Below are 20730 nucleotides of genomic sequence, written 5' to 3'. Positions count from 1 at the left end.
AAACAGCTTACGTTTAACGAACAAAAAAAAAATGCTCCAAACGTTTTTTCTCTCTCTCTTTCTCTCTCTCTCTCTCTCTCTAAACTAACTTAATAAAAAAGAAACGAAATTATAACCACTTTGCCATTACATGCAAAAACTGAACTATTTTAATTGCCAAAACAGTATAAGTTGTTTTTGGCAAAGGGGAGAAGGGCTCGGGTCAGGAGTTAACAACCACACTGTTTGCGAAAAATCAGTCTGCATAACCTTATGAAGATTTTGGCACTCCAAACGTGGCTTTGCCCTCTGGAGTAACGCTGATAAACAGTTGCCCACGGAAAAAAACACCATCAGTAGGCTACCCCCACTTTCCGCGCTTATGAGACCTTGCAAAAAAATGCACGACGCAGAAAGCACTGGTCCATGAGTGCATAACAGTTTTTGAGCGCAGGCTGTAGCCTACAGGTGCTCGATAGGAATGAGTAAAGCGCAGATTTGCTGTTTAGAAAAGACGTCGGGAACGGGATATTGTTACCGCCCGCTCCCGTTCAAATTACACCAGAGTTACCGACCGCAACCGCTTTTATTTGGAAATTTATTCCCGCGTCGCAAGAAATCTGCTCGGGTCCCAGCACCAATTATTTCTGAATCCTTTAACTATTGCTAGGACATCACCCCCAGGCTTCATAAACTTGCGCTCAATTTTTTTTTCTCTGACAACGCTAACGTGACAGACGTATGAGTGTCAATCATACTGTGTTGCAAGGACCCGCCCTTCTCTGCTTCTGATAGGCTTGTAATGTTCGTTAAGGCTGCGTTCCTCTCATATGATTGGTAGGTGAAATAAATTGTCTCGAAAATATTGAACCGCATGCGCAGGCTCTAAAATATAAATATATATTTTTCCCTCACGGCCGCACGCCGGAGATCAGGTGTTGTGCCCAATTCTGACCCCCGCCAGATTACTACCCCCCTAGTATTGGTAGGTTTAGGGTTAGGTGTGGGGGAGGGGTTAGGATTAGGGGTGGGGTTAGGATTAGGCAATCAGGTAGCGCTTTCAACGAGAGGGGGTCATAATTTGGCAGGGGTCGAAAAAAGGCACAACACCGGCATGGTGCCGGAATACTTTAAGCCCTGCACCCTTAATACCCTTTCATTTGTTTTCACATTTTGTTATGTTGCTGCCTTATGTTAAACTACTTTAAATTACTTTTTCCCCACATCAATCTACACTCCCTACTCCATAATGGCAAAGCAAAAAATAGGTTTTTAACATTTGTGCAAACTTATTAAAAATAAAAAACTGAAAAGATCCCGTTGCATAAGTATTCATACCCTTTTCTGGGACACTGGAAATTTATCTCAGGAGCATTCATATTGCTTCTAGATGTTCCTACACTTGGAGTGGAGTTAAACTGTGGCAAATTCATTTGAATGAGTCTGATTTAGAAAGACACACACCTCTCAGAAAAGGTCTAACAGCTGAAAATGCATATCAGAGCAAAAACCAAGATAACTGCCTGTAGAGCTCAGTGACAGACTTGCGTTAAGGCGATGATCTAAGGAAGAGTTCAGAAACAAATCTGCTGCATTGAAGGTTGACAGAAGCATTCTCCATAATGGAAGACGATTGGAACAACTAGGACTCTAGAAAATGTCCAAGCTGACAGAGATGGAGAGGTGAAAAGGTGAGGCAAAGAATGGCAGATAATTGCCAAATGCAGATGTGCAAAGATGGTCACATCAGACCCAAAAAGACTTGAGGCTGTAAAGGAGCTTCAACTATGGACTGAGTTAAGGGTATGAATACTTATGCAATCTACTTATTTCAGTGTTTTATTTTTAATACATTTGTAAAATTTGTGAATCTGGTATTATGGTGTATGGAGTGTAAATTGATGTGGGGAAAAAATAATTTAAAGTAGTTTAACATAAAACTGTAACAAAACGTGAAAAAAATGAAGGGGTATGAATACTTTTGGAAGGCACTGTATTTCACATGCATAAGGAAATTCTTTATACATCACCTTTCTGATGCAGAACTTGTTGAGTGTGTCGTTGAAGCGCAGGATAGTGATTTTATTGGGCATCGCGGCACAGATACACATGGATGTGTCGATCTGAAACACACACACACACACACACACACACACACACACACACACACACACACACACACACACACACACACACACACACACACACTTTAATCTTTAGTATACTGATGAACATATACATTTATATATATATTTTTAATTTATTTTCAGGCTGAAATAAATCAAAAAATACATTTTAGATTAAATAAATCTTAAAGGAATCTTCCAGGTTCAGTACAAGTCAATGTGAAACACTTCTCAAACTTGTTCTATTCAATGATGAGAAGTATATCCAGTGCCAGTGAAAGATTCTTAAAGACAGGGTATCTGCAGGATTTTAAGCTCAAATTTAAGACTTTTTAAGACCTGCACAAGTAAAATTAATGCCATAGCAGGGCAATGTCTATGGTCACATATTAAACTGTAAAATGATTTACAGCATGATTTACAGCTTAGATACAGGTTTTCACAAAACAAAATGTTTTATAAAATAATGTCAAAGGTATTAATTATATTAATAAACAAATCTATAAATTTTTAAATTTAAATAACAAATATATTTTGTAATTTTGTCTTAATTGTTTAGATTTCTATAATGCTTTATCTTCTTGTCGATCCACCAGTTTTCCATTTACAAATCTTTGGTTGATAGTCAGAACAAAAACAGCAGACAGCCAGCAGGTGGCGCTTTCAGAACTGCAGAAATACTACAATAACTACAAGACTTTCATGTACCATTTAAGACTTTTTATGGCCTTAAATTTGATACTTTAAAACATTTTAAGACATGCTGAAACCCTGAAAGTCTCTTCTGCTCACCAAGCCTGTATTTATTTAACCCAAAGTACAGTAAAAACTATAACTAACTAAAATATTTGTACTATTTAAAATACCTGTTTTCTATTTGAATATATTTTAATGTGTAATTTAATATGTAATTTATCTCTGTGAACAAAAGCTGAATTTTCAGCATCATTACTCCGGTCACATGATCCATGTGATTCAGAAATCATTCTAAAATGCTGATTTGCTACTCAAGAAACATTTTTATTTATTATTAGCAATATTTAAAATTTCAGGATATAAAAACATCAGGATTTTTTGATGAATAGAAAGATACAAAGATCAGTATTTTTAACATTATACACTAAACCATTCAAAAATAAAGTGGTCTATATTTTTTGGGGGTCGGAAAGAAATGATAAAGACATTTAAAATGTTACAAAATATATATTGTACTTCTGAACTTGCTATTCATCAAAGAAACCTGAACAAAAAAAATCTACTCCTTAAAAATCTACTACTTAAAACAGTCAAGTACATTTGTGACCCTGGACCACAAAACCAGTCTTAAGTGGCTGGGGTATATTTGTAGCAATAGCCAAAAATACATAGTATGGGTCAAAATTATTGATTTTTCTTTTATGCCAAAAATCATTAGGAAATTAAGTAAAGATCATGTTTCATTAAGATTTTTTTGTAAAATTCCTACTATAAATATATCAAAATGTACTTTTTGATTAGTAATATGCATTGTTAAGAGCTTAATTTGGACAACTTTAAAGGTGATTTTCTCAGTATTTTGATTTTTTTGCACCCTCAGATTTCAGATTTTCAAATAGATGTATCTCGGCCAAATATTGTCCTATCCTAACAAACCATACATCAATAGAAAGCTTATTTATTGAGCTTTCATATGATATATACATCTCAGTTTTGTAAAATTTTACCTTATGACTGGTTTTGTGGTCCAGGGTCACATTTATTCAGGATTTTGTGATGAACAGAAAGATACAAAGATCAGTATTTTTAACATTATACACTAAACCATTCAAAAATAAAGTGGTCTATATTTTTTGGGGGTCGGAAAGAAATGATAAAGACATTTAAAATGTTACAAAATATATATTGTACTTCTGAACTTGCTATTCATTAAAGAAACCTGAACAAAAAAATCTACTCAGCTGTTTTCAACATAATAATAAATGTTTTTAAATCAGTATATTAGAATGAAATATTTCTCAAGGACCATGTGACTAATGATGCTGAATATTCAGCTTTGAAATCAGAGGAATAATTTACATTTTAAAATATATTCCAAAAGAAAACAGTTATTTAAAAAAAAAGTAAAAATATTTAAACATTTTACAGTATTTTGGATCAAATAAACAGGCTTGAGAAGCAAAACAGACTTCTTAAGAAAAAAAAAAACACTAAAAACCATTCTGTTTAAAACATTTTGATTGGTAGTGTAAATTAGATTATTAGATTATGCAATATATTTACATGTATGCATTGTAAATTATTCCTCTGATTTCAAAGCTGAATATTCAGCATCATTAGTCACATGGTCCTTCAGAAATATTTCATTTCTAATATACTGATTTAAAAACATTTATTATTATGTTGAAAACAGCTGAGTAGATTTTTTTTAATTTAAAAGTTTCTTTAATGAATAGCAAGTTCAGAAGTACAATATATATTTTGTAACATTTTAAATGTCTTTAACATTTCTTTCTGACCCAAAAAAATATAAACCACTTTATTTTTGAATGGTATGGTGTATAATGTTAAAAATACTGATCTTTGTATCTTTCTATTCATCAAAAAATCCTGATGTTTTTATATCCTGAAATTTTAAATATTGCTAATAATAAATAAAAATAAACGCTTTTAACAAGACAGTGTAACACCATTAGACAACTACAACTGAACTAATCACTTACAACTTGGGCATCTCTTTTAGACTCAGTAACAGAAACAGCATTATATATTGTATATTCACCTTTCCAGAAGCGAAGAGATGACAGCCCTTCACCGCCTCAAAGATATAGGGACTAAGATCGGGCTGCGCCGGCAAATGAGACTGAGCCAGAGACTGTTTGACCCGTTTGATGTCCACCAGACACAGAGCACGCTCCTCACCTGACACACACACAAACACTGTTAAATGACCCCACTCGAACCATTTGTTATGTTTACCATCTCATGATTCTGTCAGTAAGTGCACACAAATGTGAATCAGAGAGAGGGACACTGACCGGTGATCATGAGCAGCTTGTCGAGCTCCTTCAGGATCTGGATCTGGAACACAGAGTCGAGTCCTGGGATGTGTGTGAGAGAGTTCTTGATGACGTTCAGGGCGTACAGACCCTCCTCTGAGCCCACCATCACGATCTGAAACACACACAAACACACACCATCACTGGAGCAGATGCTGTCAAATTAAGGGCTTACCTTTATATACAATTGTATACATTAAAAACAAGGGCATAGGTTTGATTTTGGCAGCGCTGGGGACGTAACGGCAGACAACAGACATTTATGTTTGGTCAAAATTATTGCTAGGGACTGGATATTGGTACTAAATTCTACATCCTTAAAAAACATAAGCAACTTTGGAAAATATAGGTCTCAGTGTTGGGGAAAGTTACTTTTAAAAGTAATGCAATACAGTATTGAGTTACTTTTTATGGAAAGTAATGTGTTACTTTTGTGTTACTTTTTAAATCTGGGCAGGGCTTGCTTGTTTGTTTTTAATATAACTAAAAGTTCTATTTTTGGCAAATGTAAAAGCCTTTTTACACCAAAAGCCTCAGGATTACAGAAAAGTTAATTCTCGTCTGTACAGTAGACTGCAGAAGAACAAATGTCAACTCTTCAGCAATAAAAAAGGAAAACAAATGTTTGAGTAATTTTTGCTTAGTATGGATGAATTGGATCATCGAAGGTCGGCAGCAAAGACATCGGTTAATAAAATGGGATTAAATACATAAAGGACATTTGTATTATCTAACATTTAATTATTGCAGGTTTAAGTTGAATTTCAATGTTTTTATTCGTTTTGAGGAACACTGGATCTGTTTTTTAGTGAGTGAGATGAATTAATGCATGTTCACATTTATTCTAGAACTTAAGTTCTCTCAACATGGGGACAGGAGAGCTTTTAATCAATAAACGAGAGGAAAAAGTAACTCAGATATTTTTTTGTCAATTAAAAAGTAATGCGTTACTTTACTAGTTACTTGGAAGAAGTTATATTATTACATAACTTGCGTTACTTGTAATGCATTACCCCCAACACTGCTTGGTCTTTCTTTAAATATAAAAGACCTGTATCTCTATATTCAGTCATGTGTTTTGTTAACCTGGCAACACATCCCTTACTCCAAAAAATAAGAAATAAAACAAATTGTGTAACCACAAATGAACCATGGTTTTCCTACACTAATCAAAGTTTAACCATGGCATTTAAAGCAAAACTGTGATTAAAAAAACAAAGCAAACTATAAAAATAACTAAAATACTACACGTTCACTATAGTAAAATATTCTTAATGAATACTTATCTTTCTTTCTTTTTGTTTTTAAAACTGTACTGCAGTAATGGTTTGATGTTTACCACTTTTTTATAAAAAAAAAAAAAAAAAGATTCGTAAACCCGATCCCAAACTGAAGCAAATGATTCACGGATCCGCGCATCAAAGATCCGATCTAAACCAAATGATTCGCGAATCATCATTTCAGATCAGGACTTGATGCACGAATCGCGAATCATTTAATTTGTGAAACGATTCACAAACCCGCTCTAAAATTCTGATCTAAAATCAAATGATTCGCGATCCATGCTCCGAAGAACCGGTCTAAACAATGATTCACGAACCAACATTTCAGATCAGGACTCGTGTGCGAATCGTGAATCATTAAATTAGTGAAACGATCCAACAATCCGCTCCATAATTCGGATCTAAATCAAATGAGCACTTTGAAACAGTGAATCATACGGTTTCGGAGCTTTGAAAAGCTCATTTTCAGACATCACTATACATGCTTTTTAAAATCATTACAAGCCATGTCGAAATTCGAAAATGAATGGAATCTGGTTTTTGCTAGTGCATTGCTTAAACTGAATTTATCCAGCATTAAAAAGTACGTTTTGAGAATTCTGTGTGGAAAAAATATGTGCTTATTGAAAAAACAGACATTGCCTTTTAAAAAATTCAAGCACGTTTCAAGTACTTCTTCAGGAATATTGCTATTTTCAAGGGCTTGCCATGCCTTAAATTTTAAAAAGTAAAATTCAAGCACTTTAAGCATCTTGTACAAACCATGTATTATTGTTGCAATCCAGTTTCACAGAAAACTGAATGGAGACTTTTTTGAAGTTTATTTTAAACTCTGTCTTTAATAACAAATGTGACCCTGGACCACAAACCAGTCATAAGTGTAAATTTGTTAAAATACGACAATGTTTGTCTGAGATACAACTATTTGAAAATCTGGAATCTGAGGGTGCAAAAAAATCTAAATATTGAGAAAATCACCTTAAAAATTGTCCAAATGAAGTTCTTATTACTGATCAAAAATCAAGTTTTTATATATTTATGGTAGAGAATTTACAAAAAATCTTCATGGAACATGATCTTTACTTAATATGCTAATGATTTTTGGCATAAAAGAAAAATCAATAATTTTGACCCATACAATGTATTTTTGGCTATTGCTACAAATATACCCATGCTGCTTAAGACTGGTTTTGTGGTCCAGGGTCACAAATGTATCAAGTATGATCTCAAACCTCTCTGAAGCCCATTAAACTCACAGGTGATCATGTGTTTTACTTTTACTGTATTAAACTGATTATGCACTGTTTGCATGGCTTAGCACAAGATACATCAGACAGTAGAAACTGTAACATTTAATCTGCTATAATCTCTTTTTAACATGTTCATTAGATGTTACAATGTTGCATAATGTAATGTATAGGACAGGTGATGGCTATGTTTTTATTTATTTTTGCATTTATTAGAGTGATTTTTTTAATGTTAAACAATGCATAGTTTTATTATTCGTGTTACTAATAACACTGTGCATTACTTTATTTAGTGTTACTGTGCTGTACCTGGTCAGTGAGTGGTAAAGTACAGTTTATATCCAGCCGATCGTCTCCCTCCAGCTTCAGCAAAGAGTTTCCTAGCAGTTTCTGTTCAGAAAATATATAAAAAGGAAAGAGATGCATGATTAAAACACAACAGATACACAGTTCACTGGGTAAAGCAGCATTTAATAACGCTGAAGCCAAGCATGTGTTCAAGACAGATGTAGTCGCTTGCCAATCTGAAACAGCCATTTATGCCAGTGTTTCCTCCAGGAGTGTGTGTTGATTCAGTTTGAGCCACACATGAACAAAAGTACAACACGTCTGAAATTATTTCATGAATACTGACATATATCATAGATCAAATCAGAAAACAATGCATTTTTTTTTTACCAATTAATGGTGTATAAAATCAAGCAAATTATATATGAACAAATCCCTCTGTAAAAACCTTCAGGATATAGACAGCAACACAAATGTAAAGTTTGGTGTAAGTGCTACTGAAGTGGAGATTTTAGCTCAGTGTAGGAGAAAATACTCATTTTGAGAAAAGGCCTTTAGAAATATGTATTGTAATTGAAATCTATTGACACAAATAGATAAAGTGCTATGAAAGAAATAGCCTACATAACAGTGTTCTTTCCACTAGTCTGAAAAAACACTTTATGAAACACCAAAAAGTCAAAAATCTCAAACTTAAAGTGTAAAAAAAAAAAAAAGTGTCTCCCCTTAATTGTCTTAATTTATTGTTTTTGGTATTATTGTCAATAATTTCTGCTTTCCTGAAGACTGAGCTGCAGGAAACACTGGTGTCTGCAGATGATGCACAGCAACATTTATTCTGAGGAACGCAGATGAGAAATTGAGGATGTGACCTCACAGTCTGACGATGTGCAAGTAACAGGCACCAGACAGAGGAGCATGCTGGGTAATAAACACACACACACACACACACACACACACAAAAGAGAGTGTGTGTGACGAGCTTCCCTCAATCATCTGATTACCTGAACCAGCGGTGAGAGAGTCTTCTGACGTTTAACACCGGCCTACAGCGTTCAGAACACAGTCACACTCACAGAATTAGATCAGGATCACACAAACACACACACGCTGAGTCTCTGCTAACTTCAGATCTGGACAAATGTCTTCTGCTAAGATCTGGTATGGAACAGATTGTTCTATCTTTCTGTATCATTTTATCATTGCCATTACTCTACACCACTGATGCAAAAATATGACAGAAATACAAACAAAACTTACTAAGTCAGATGAATATGCTAGTGAAAACTTATTAAATATCATTTTTTTAAATTAAAATAAAGATTAAACTAAATAAAATAATTATTAGATGAAAAATTACAAAAGTCTTAAATTATTGCCTTAAAAGTACAAAAATTACTGAAAAAAAAGAAGAAAAATAATAAAAATAGAAAAATAAATAAATAAATAAAAAAGAGAAAAGCACAAAAAAAGAGCTAATTTAAGGTAAGAATAAACACTATAATATTACGTAAATATTACTAAAACAATACTGTTAGCATCATTTTGTTGATGGAGCATTTTTGTAACAAAGCTAAAAATCAAATAAAATATATTAGATTTCAAACGTACACTTAAAAACGTAAATGAAAGTTAGAAATCGGAAGTACAAAAATTGTTTTTTTTTTTTAGATTTTAGTTTAAGAATATTTGATTAAAAATAATAAATATAAAAATACTGAAAAATAAAAATGAGAAAGGCACAAAACTTAAATTTAAATAATAATCATAATAAAAGCTAATTTAAGATAGCATAATTTTTATTAATTAATATATTACATTAAAAACTTACACTTAAAAACAAATGAAAATGACTGAATCTAAAACTAAAATCTAAAAAAAAAAAAAAACTAAGAATAAAAATAATGAAAACAGAAATATAAAAAAAAGAAATAAAAAAAAGAAATGAAAAAAGCACAAAACAAAAATATAAGTTAAAGTTTAAATAAATAAAAAACTAATTGAAATTAAGTAGAAGTACTAAAATGGACAACTGAACTAACTAAAATAACATAATATCTAAGAAGAAATATTTAAATAAATAATAAAAATGGCAAAAGCATATGAAATTACTGAAATTAAAATAAAACTAAAAATATGAAAAAGCGAATTAGACAATATTAATTAATTCGATATTAATTATTAACCATACTATGTTAATACTACATTATTATATAAATAATACTAAAACAACAGCGTTAACATGTGACTCTGGACCACACTCAATAAACAAGCTTTCCATTGATGTATGCTTTGTTAGAATTTGATAATATTTGAAAATCTGGAATCTGAGAGTGCAAAAAAATCTAAATACTGAGAAAATGGCCATTAAAGTTGTCTAAATGAAGTTCTAAGCAATGCATATTACTAATCAAAAAATACATTTTGATACATGGTAAACTTACAAAATATCTTCATGGAAAATTGATCATTTTGACCCATACAATGCATTTTCTGCTAGACTTTTATTTTTTCACAGGGGCTTTTGTACAGCAATAGCAAGCAGTAAATCATTGTTTTGCAGCGACATCCAGTAAACTAAATCCGTCAAAGCGTCTCATGAGGTCTTAAAGAGTCAGATTGAAGCGGACACAGGACTAATTATTAGTCTGAAGGATTCATTAAAGAAGTGCGTCTGCAGGAAAACATTGACTTACAGCATCCGCTTCGCTTTTCTCTCGGGATCCTCTGCTGCCGGCCACCACTGACTCCAGAACAGCCACCCAGCGCTGCTTATCTGGGAAACTGGGAGCCATGAAGTACAGAGACTGACCCGGCCAACATGTGGTGTGAGGATGAGACTCCAGCTTCAGGATGTATGGGATATCTGCACACACAAACATGTTTATCTACATGATGTTTGTCAAATCTGAGACACAATAAACCCTTCTATTAGCAGACACTTTACAAAATATAATTGGCAAACACAGGGCTCTACGCTTACTTTTATTTTTAGTAGCACTGTAAAAACTTTTAGAAGCACATTCTAAACAATAATCAAAAAATCTGATAAAACATTTGCTTTTTCCTATTATGTGGTGATATTTAACTTCTTGAAGTGATTCACAGGGGAATTTTGTTTTTACCTTTGGGATGCTATTTTACTAACTTTATTAAAAGTATATCATCTTGTCAAAATTTTGACAAATTTTCTTAAGCTTTTTAAAAATTTCAGTCCCACTTTACATTACTATATACTTACATTTAAATTAACCATTTGGTACAATGTTTGTATATGTTATTACATTTGTAATTAATTTCTGTACTTAATAATGTTGACCCATATCCCACATTAATAGAAGCAAGTGTTTTGCAATGCAATATGACCACATTAAGTACATTCTGCTTATTTTTTGATGCAAGTACATAATAGTTAAGGCCATCTAATATAAAGTGTGACCATAATTTCTAATTAAAACATCAGAATAAGAACAAGTAGGATAAGAATAAGGTACCAATCAAATGTAATCAGTATAAACCCAATTAATTTGTACTAAAGAAGAACACAAAAGTGTATTTTCCGATGTTTAATGAGGCTCAGAGGTGGCATGAGTGCAATCAAACTCATCGATTCATGTTGAGATTAACATTTTAAAAATAACATTTTGAATACAGCAATATTAAATGATTAAATAACTGAAAAGATACTGTAATATGAAACTATATCTACCAGCAGGTGGCGGCAAGACACTGATTTAATCACTGAATCATATCATTCATTTGATTCGTTCAAACGGCTGATTCATTTAAGCAATAAGGTACGGCCTCAAGTACCTTATTGCTTTTATAAAACGGTTACCACACAATAAAAATATTAAAATCAAAAATATATATTAATTTATATATATTAAGTTGTATGTTTTCATAAAGTAAAATCATTAACTGCCTTCCGCTGTAAAAAGTAGTCCCTAACTGCTGCAGCTGTGTTTTCGTTGCTAAGGGTGGTTGCTAAGGGGGTTCAATGATACATAAAACTGTTGAGTGAAGCGGTCATAGCAGTGCTGTATCATGAATACGACACAGCTGCTGACCAATCAGAACTGAGGAATGGAACTAACCGTTTTATAATTAGGAATAAAGCAACTGACTGTCTTTATGAATGGGAATTAAATCCTTTCACTAGATTAGTTTAAAAACACGTTCATTCATAAACGAAACGCCGCTGCGTTTGAATGGAAATGTGCAGCGGCTCAGTTGTGACTTGTTTCAGACTATTTTTGATGATGAAATAGAGCAAAATCAGACAATAGTGTTATAGTCAGTCAATGTAAGCCACTTAATAATAACTTGTTCATTGAACGGCTCTATTAAATCTATATCTTATTTACAAACTCCCTTAAAAATTATTAAAAGCCGTCACTCATCTTAGTTCATCGCGATCTCACCTTCCATTATAAGGTAAGTTCCATGATAATTATATAATGGAATATATTTGCACTCTGTCTACACTTTGTTTATGAAAGGATTTGTGAGATATGTCTGTGATGCATTACTGTTTTCATAGTTGCATGCAGTAGCTTTCAGTCACAAATGCGAGTCAAATGGTTGCACTGTAGAGCCCTGAAACACAAGTGTAAATGGAGTATTTCAGCAGTGTTTGTTCTGACCTGATTTAGCCGTATTGATGAGCTCGGAGGCTCCGACGGCTCCGTGTACCGTCACCTCACCGTCTGGCAAACACAACTCAAACTCCTCCAGCGGTTTCACAGAGTCTGAAACACACACACAGGAGTTCAGAAAACACCTAACCACACCATGCTGAGTGATCTGACTGAGTGATTGTTTACCTTCTGTCGGCTCAGACTCGTAGATCGATAATTTAGTCCCGTCCAGCACCACATATTTCCTCTCCCAGCCCTGCTGCCCCCTCTTACCATTCCTACAAAAACACACATCAAAAACAGCCACACAATGAAAGGACATTTAATACAATCTGTTGGACTTAAATCTCTTGTATTATGTCAAAAATACAATGATGTTTAAGTGCAGGTTAAACTGAACTTAACTGGAACTATCAGTTATCAGCAAAAAACCTGCCCAATTGCTACTCAAAACTAGCCCAATCGTGTTTCGAGGGGGCCCATCCCATTAAAAATCTAATTCCGGGGTGTAAAATACATGGTTTTTCTCAGGGATTCTGTGGCAAATTCGCATTCCAGGGGCTAAATATAACGTTATTGGGGTCGCTTCAACCTGTGGACATCAAAAACAACCGCTGACTTGACAACACAGATGGTAGCGCTCGCAAACTTGCTCAAGTACTTCTCTCTTTGCCAATCACAAAAGGCTTGGCCAGCTGACCAATCAGAGCAGAGCAAGCTTATGGAAGGGAGGGGCTTACAGACGTTACGCACAAAGCACAAAAACATTAACAAATGACTATACATAAATGCATATCCTGAGAAAATGAGTGTTTTCTGACCTTAGATGCATTTAAACCTGTTTTAGGGGACTCCAACACAATATTAGAACACACATGACCTGCTCTTTTTGTTTGAAATTTTGCACACACATTTTACACAGGGTTTCTGCAGGATTTTCAAATCTTATTTAATGCCTTTTAATGCCCTTTTTAATGCCATTTCTGACATTTTTAATGCCACACTCAACCAATAACTAACACGGCTGTGTATGAATGCGTGTATATTATAATGCATTTTTTCATGCGGTCTTACAATGAGGCAACAATCAACATACATTACTCTGCTGAACATAATTAGAAATGGATCAGGAGACAGCTTAAAATGTCAGCGTTTATTTGCCGATTTCAAAATTTCAAATATCATCAAGAATATCTTAGAGGCTAAAACTGGCTGCTCTAAAAAAGTCTGTCACACAATTTTGGACCGGCCAGAAGCAATTACCAAACTGGTTCCGTGTTTATTATACTTTGCGACAGTGTATCAAAGTTATTAATTATACAGGCTATATTCAAGATAAATTGATAATATGTGACCCTGGACCACAAAACCAGTCATAAGGTTAAATTTTACAAAACTGAGATGTATACATCATATGAAAGCTCAATAAATAAGCTTACTATTGACGTATGGTTTGTTAGGATAGGACAATATTTGGCCGAGATACGTCTATTTGAAAATCTGAAATCTGAGGATGCAAAAAAATCAAAATACTGAGAAAATCACCTTTAAAGTTGTCCAAATTAAGTTCTTAACAATGCATATTACTAATCAAAAATTACATTTTGATATGTTTACAGTAGGAATTTTACAAAAAATCTTCATGGAACATGATCTTTACTGAATTTCCTAATGATTTTTGGCATAAAAGAAAAATCAATAATTTTGACCCATACAATGTATTTTTGGCTATTGCTACAAATATACCCCAGTGACTTAAGACTGGTTTTGTGGTCCAGGGTCACATATTTGTTTCTTCAACACTAAAGTTAAAGTTTTAATGCCAGTATAAAACAATTTAATGCTTTTTAATGCCATTTAAGGCCTTCATTTTTGCAAAATCAATTTAATGACTTTTAATGCTTTTTAATGCCCCGCGGAAACCCTGTTTACAACACATCAGAATGTTGAAATGTTTACGATCCTAAATGGACAAAGAGTGAAAAATACATGTAAAAATGATAGATGAACCAGTACTTCTGACAACTTCTGACAAATCGATTTTTGGGTCACATTGACCCAAAACATATTACAAACACACACGATGAGCAGTCTGAACTTAACCGCACCTGGGCTGCTTCATCCAACCTTCCAGACGCACGTGACCCGACGCCTCTTTGACCTGCAGCGCAGGTGAGCTGGTTTTATCCCGACACAGAGCCTCAGAGAAGTGCGTGGCGTATTCAGCAGGAAGACCGCAGGTCGCTGGCAAACACGGAGAACACTTGGGGTGGCAGAGAGTACGACACTCTGATGAGAAAACAGTAGAAATGAGACGAGATGATGAAGAGAACATGTGGAAGATCAAAAAGAGACCAGTCTAGTGCATGTGTACTTAGAAAAACAATAGAAAAGCAATGCAAAAATCAGCAATGCTTGATAACGTGTGTTTATATGTGTGCCCTACACTACTGTTCAAATAAGTGAGGTCAGCATGATTTCTCTTTAACAATTACTACTTATATTAATCAAAGATACATTAAATTGACCAACTGTTTCCAACACTGATAATAATCAGAAATGTTTCTTCAGCAGCAAATCAGCATATTGGAATGATTTCTGAAGGATCATGTGACACTGAATTCCTAAATATGTAAACACTAGATTCATATATAGCTCTATTAAAAAAATGCTTATACATTCTCTGGTGTTTTTGAGACAAAGACTTATTTTTATTAGTTTGTGGATTTGGATATATATTTAGACATTCTCAAAGACAACTTTTTGTAAAGGTGTTTGACATTTTGGTTTGAAATGTCAGTTTTTGCATTAGGTTTACTACAGTTGTACATTTTGTTACAAATAACATCAAAATTCAACAAAAACGTCACAAAAATGAACAGGATTGCTTTATCAGAGGTTAATCAATCTAATTTCAACCTTTTATTTGGGTCTTCTGGCTCAATTTTGCCATACTCTTACAGTCACACCAGATCATTTGAGTATGTTTTTTTTTTTATATAGATTTTACAAACAAAAAATTCCATGTATTTTTGTATATTTCCCATTTATTTCTACAACACAAGTGTGACTATTTTTTTTAACAACCATTTTGCCATAGAAGTCAGAGTTTCGTACCATTCAGATGAAGTAGTTATTTTTTAAAAAGTCTAAAGAAATGATGCTGAAAATTCAGATTTGATCACAAAAATAAATTATATTTTTACAGATATTCACATAGAAAACAGTTATGTGAAACTGTAATAATATTTCATAATCTTACTGTATTTTTGATTAAATAAATGCAGCCTTGGTGAGCAGAAAAGATTTCTTCCAAAGAAAATTAAATACAATCTTACCAACCCCAGACTTTCTATCATTCCTATATATGTGAACACTAGATTCCTATAAAGCTCTATAAAGCCACTAGATTCATATAAAGCTCTATAGAAATGCTTATAGTGTTTTTAGACAAAAACTTATTTTTATTAGTTTGTGGAATGGATATACATTTAGACATTCTCAAAGACAACTTTTTGTAAAGGTGTTTGAAATTTTGGTTTGAAATGTCAGTTTTTGCATTAGGTTTACTACAGTTTTATATTTTGTTATACATAACATCAAAATTTGATAGATCAATCTGATTTCAACCTCTTATTAGAGTCTTCTGGCTCAATTTTGCCATTTTGTATATAATAGAGTGTTATGTGTGTTTTTGCATTTATAGATTTTACACACAAAAAATTCCCAGTATCTTAATATATTTTGTGTATTTCCCATTCAATTCTAACAGCAGTTATTTTTGACCATGAACAACACAAGTGTGACTATTTTTTTTTACAACCATTTAGCTTTTTCAAATCAAGTCCAAAATTTTTTTTTGTCATAAAAGTCGAGTTTCATACCATTCTGATGTAATAATGATTAAAAAAAAAAAAGACTAGAGTAATGATGCTGAAAATTCAGCTTTGATCATAAAAATAAATTATATTTTTACAGATATTCACATAGAAAACAGTTATGTGAAACTGTAATAATATTTCATAATTTTACTGTATTTGATTAAATAAATGCAGCCTTGGTGAGCAGAAAAGATTTCTCCGAAAGAAAATTAAATACAATCTTACCAACCCCAGACTTTCTATCATTCCTATATATGTAAACACTAGATTCCTATAAAGCTCTATAGAAATGCTTATAGTGTTTTTAGACAAAAACTTATTTTTATTAGTTTGTGGAATGGATATACATTTAGACATTCTCAAAGACAACTTTTTGTAAAGGTGTTTGAAATTTTGGGTTGAAATGTCAGTTTTTGCAAAAGGTTTACTACAGTTTTATATTTTGTTATACATAACATCAAAATTTGATAGATCAATCTGATTTCAACCTCTTATTTGAGTCTTCTGGCTCAATTTTGCCATTTTGTATATAATAGAGTTAAATGTTGTGTGTGTTTTTGCATTTATAGATTTTACACACAAAAAATTCCCAGTATCTTAATATATTTTGTGTATTTCCCATTCAATTCTAACAGCAGTTATTTTTGACCATGAACAACACAAGTGTGACTATTTTTTACAACCATTTAGCTTTTTCAAATCAAGTCCAAAAATTTTTTTGTCATAAAAGTCGTCGAGTTTCATACCATTCTGATGTAATAATGATTAAAAAAAAGACTAGAGTAATGATGCTGAAAATTCAGCTTTGATCATAAAAATAAATTCTATATTTACAGATATTGAGACAGAAAAAAAGATTTGAAATTGTAATAATATTCCACAATTTTAAAGCATTTTTGATCAAATAAATACCACTTTGGTTTCTTTAAAAAAAAAAAAAATAAAATAAAAATAATCTTTCCAACCCCAGATTTTTGAGCTTATGTATGTAAGCATATTGTTGGTACAAATTCTCAGAAGTGAGGTAAATCTGAGAAAATCTCCTTTTGAAACATTCAAAGTTTTATGAATATTTGTGTGTATTAGTGCGTGTTTTTGTACCCAGACACGTGGCAGCCTGTCGTCCAAAGTGAACCGTGTCCAGACAGACGGCACATTTGGCCGCTCTCATGTTCAGCCCCACCGTGAAGCGATGTGGGATGTTGTGATGCATTCGCTCCTTCACACGTCGCCCGTACTCTACAGACAAACAGATAGACGGTTAGTTAGTGTGGGTTGTTAATATCCTCTTGAGCATCTCAGTGTGAATGATGTCAAATCCACAGCCTAAAATAAAACTCATCACAGTCCACCAGCAGCAGAGCAACAACAAAACCGTCTCTATCTGAGCAAAACAAGCGCAGAGAAACGCCACTGGCGATCACATGCAGATCCGTGCATGTCAGGCTCAAGAATCAAAGAAAGATAGACAAGCAAAAATCCTAAGAGCAGAAATTCAATCATCAGTCGTCTTAAGAAAGACACAACATGCTGCAGAACCCAAGAAAAAAGACAGAGACAGAAGACGTGAGGACAGCAGGATCGCTTCAGGTTCATCACTGCACAAACTCATGCTCCTCCTCAGCATGTTTTCTAAAGTAATGTCTTATTATCCAGAACAAATCTTTAAAGATTTACTTTTAAAGGACAGTGACTCAAAATAAGAAGTCTTGTTTTCTAAAAATCCATCAGTTTAAAGGTTTGGGATCAGTAAGAATTTTTTTTGTTTGTTTTTAAAAAAGTCTTCTTAAAGTCTTTTTTATTCACCAAGGCTGCATATATTTGATAAAAAATACAGAAAATATTTTTTAAATGTTATTTCAATTTAAAATAACATTTTCTATTTTTATATAGTTTAAAATATTATTTATACCTGTGATACAAAATTACATTTTCATCAGCCATTACTCCAGAATATTATCAATATTCTGCTTTATCAATGTTGCAAAAGTTTTTGCGGCTTAATATTTTTTTTGGATCCTGTAATGTGTTTTTCATTCTTTGATGAATATAAAATCTAAAAAAAAAAATAAAAATAAAAAAAATAAAATAAAATTTGAAGAAGAAAAAAAAACAAACAAAAAAAAACAATAGTAATAAAATACAATACGAGAAAAAAAAAACTGCATTTATTTAAAATAGAAATCTTTCTTAATGTAATTGCTTAATATTACTTTTTATCAATTTAACACTTGCTGAATACAATATTTTTTTTAAGAAAAAAAAAAAAAAAAAATACTGACCCCAAACTTTTGACTTGAGTAATGGCTGATAAAAATTCAGCTTTTCATAAAAAAAAAATATAAAAAATAATAATATTTAAAACAGGGTTTTAAGACTTGCACAAATAAAATTAATACTATATGAGTGAGGTATGGCAATGTCTATAGTAATATATTAATCTGTGAAAAGCAAGATTTACAGTTCAGATACAAGTTTTCATAAAAACAAAGTTTTATACAATGATAAACTTTACCTTTTAGCCTTTAAACCATTTTTAAGAAAACAGATCTCAAAAGTATTAGTGTTCATTTAAACAATCATCATCAATAAATCATTATATTAATTAAATAACAAATACATTTTACTGTTTAGATTTTTTAGAATGATTCACCAGTTCACATTAACAGCTATTCAGACTTACAAGGTAAAAACATGGGTCGATTTTCCCATTGGTCTAAACAAAAACAACAGGCTTATTGAAAATTCACATTCATTCTCTGCCAGCAGATGGCGCTTTAGGAACGGCAGAAATATATCCGTTTCCCCAATAATGGCAGAAGACAAAACAGTGCAGCCCCAACTTTGAAACATGCAGCACTCATATACAATGTTTAATTTAAAGTTTAATTGTCACGTTAGGCCAAATCACAATTCCCAAATTTATAACGTCATGAAATCATAATTAAGACTTTCTTGTGCAATTTAAGACTTTTTATGGCCTTAAATTTGATACAACTACATTTAAAACTTTTTCAGACTAATTAAGAACCCACAGAATCCCTGTTTATAGTATATTAAAATAAAAAACATTATTTTAAATTGCAATAATATTTCACAATATTACCGTTTATTCTGTATTTTTGATTAAACAAATGCAGCCTTCATGAGCAAAAGAGACTTCTTTAAAAAAATACTTTTTATTTGAACAACATTAAAGTCAAACTGCAATTAAAATTTTAATTATTTCAAATTGTAACATTTTGCCTGTGCAAAACTCATGATGCTACAGTGTTGCGAGAGGTTGCCAAGGCGTTGCTATTATGTTGCTATGTGGTTGTTAGTGGCCTTTCGCACAGAATGCATTTTTCCGATCCAGTGCACTATTTTTCTATTGTTTTTCCATATAAAATGTGTGTAAATGGCCCATATGGCTGTTTTATGTGTTGACTTTCTGTTTGGTGTCTCTCAGACATGATTGCCATCAGCACAACCCTGAACTACATGCTGATCTCTACAGCAGACGATGAGCAACAGAAATGGAAGAAAAGAGACAGAGAGGGAGAGAGAGAGACAGAGGGCGAGAGACACTTACTTTCAAACGTCACCCTCCTCTTTTCTGAAAGAGCAGAAGAGAAACAGCTCTCAGATTTGACGGAGCAGGACGCAGAAAGAAAGCAAGAGTGCAGGACGACACCCATAGAAACATGGAGAGAAGAGAAGCAGCCACAGAGAGAGAAAAACACTCAAATACTCCTCATCTACAGACGACATCAGCTTCATTCATCTGTGAGACTGAAAATCTCCTGCATTAACACTTAAGTCTGGACCTGCTAAAATATAAAGCTTTAATAAAGTCAACAAAATGAAACTAATTTTAAAGGAACCTAATTTTAAAAACCAAAAGAAATAAAAATAAATAAATATTTGATTTACATAAAGATTATTTAATGACTGAATTATTTGAATACAATTTTTGTTTGCATCACAACATTGTTTTCATATAGTTTAGTAATTATATATGCAATTTCAATTTATTAAACAAATGTAAAAATATATGTATATTAAATAATATATAACATTTATCTAAAAAATAAATATACAAATTTATTTATATAAAACTATAATTATGTTAATTCTTTATTTCTTAATTCTTTAAGAAGTTTGCATATTTATGTATATATTTTTATATATGCGACCCTGGACCACAAAACCAGTCTTAAGTATCACAAGTACATTTGTAGCAATAACCAAAAAAAATATTAAGTAACG

At 32.6% G+C, this 20730-nt stretch overlaps 1 protein-coding gene across 1 annotated transcript in view; it reads right to left on the bottom strand.

Annotated features, from left to right (window-relative positions):
* The window catches only part of cita (citron rho-interacting serine/threonine kinase a), a 109142-nt gene that overhangs the window by 9593 nt on the left and 78819 nt on the right, over positions 1-20730 (bottom strand). The window contains exons 25-36 of the mRNA XM_073840164.1: positions 20213-20219; positions 20054-20077; positions 17581-17718; positions 14707-14887; positions 12785-12876; positions 12605-12709; positions 10655-10824; positions 8963-9004; positions 7980-8060; positions 5120-5255; positions 4864-5003; positions 2010-2102 (exon numbers count right to left, since the gene is read on the bottom strand). Coding sequence (XP_073696265.1) covers positions 2010-2102; positions 4864-5003; positions 5120-5255; positions 7980-8060; positions 8963-9004; positions 10655-10824; positions 12605-12709; positions 12785-12876; positions 14707-14887; positions 17581-17718; positions 20054-20077; positions 20213-20219 — 1209 coding nt within the window. The remainder of the gene's footprint in view (positions 1-2009; positions 2103-4863; positions 5004-5119; positions 5256-7979; positions 8061-8962; positions 9005-10654; positions 10825-12604; positions 12710-12784; positions 12877-14706; positions 14888-17580; positions 17719-20053; positions 20078-20212; positions 20220-20730) is intronic.

This window comes from Garra rufa, chromosome 5 (assembly GCF_049309525.1).
Source record: "Garra rufa chromosome 5, GarRuf1.0, whole genome shotgun sequence".
NCBI lineage: Eukaryota > Metazoa > Chordata > Actinopteri > Cypriniformes > Cyprinidae > Garra > Garra rufa.
Note: the sequence above shows the minus strand (reverse complement) of the source record. Positions and strands in the feature narration are given on the sequence as shown.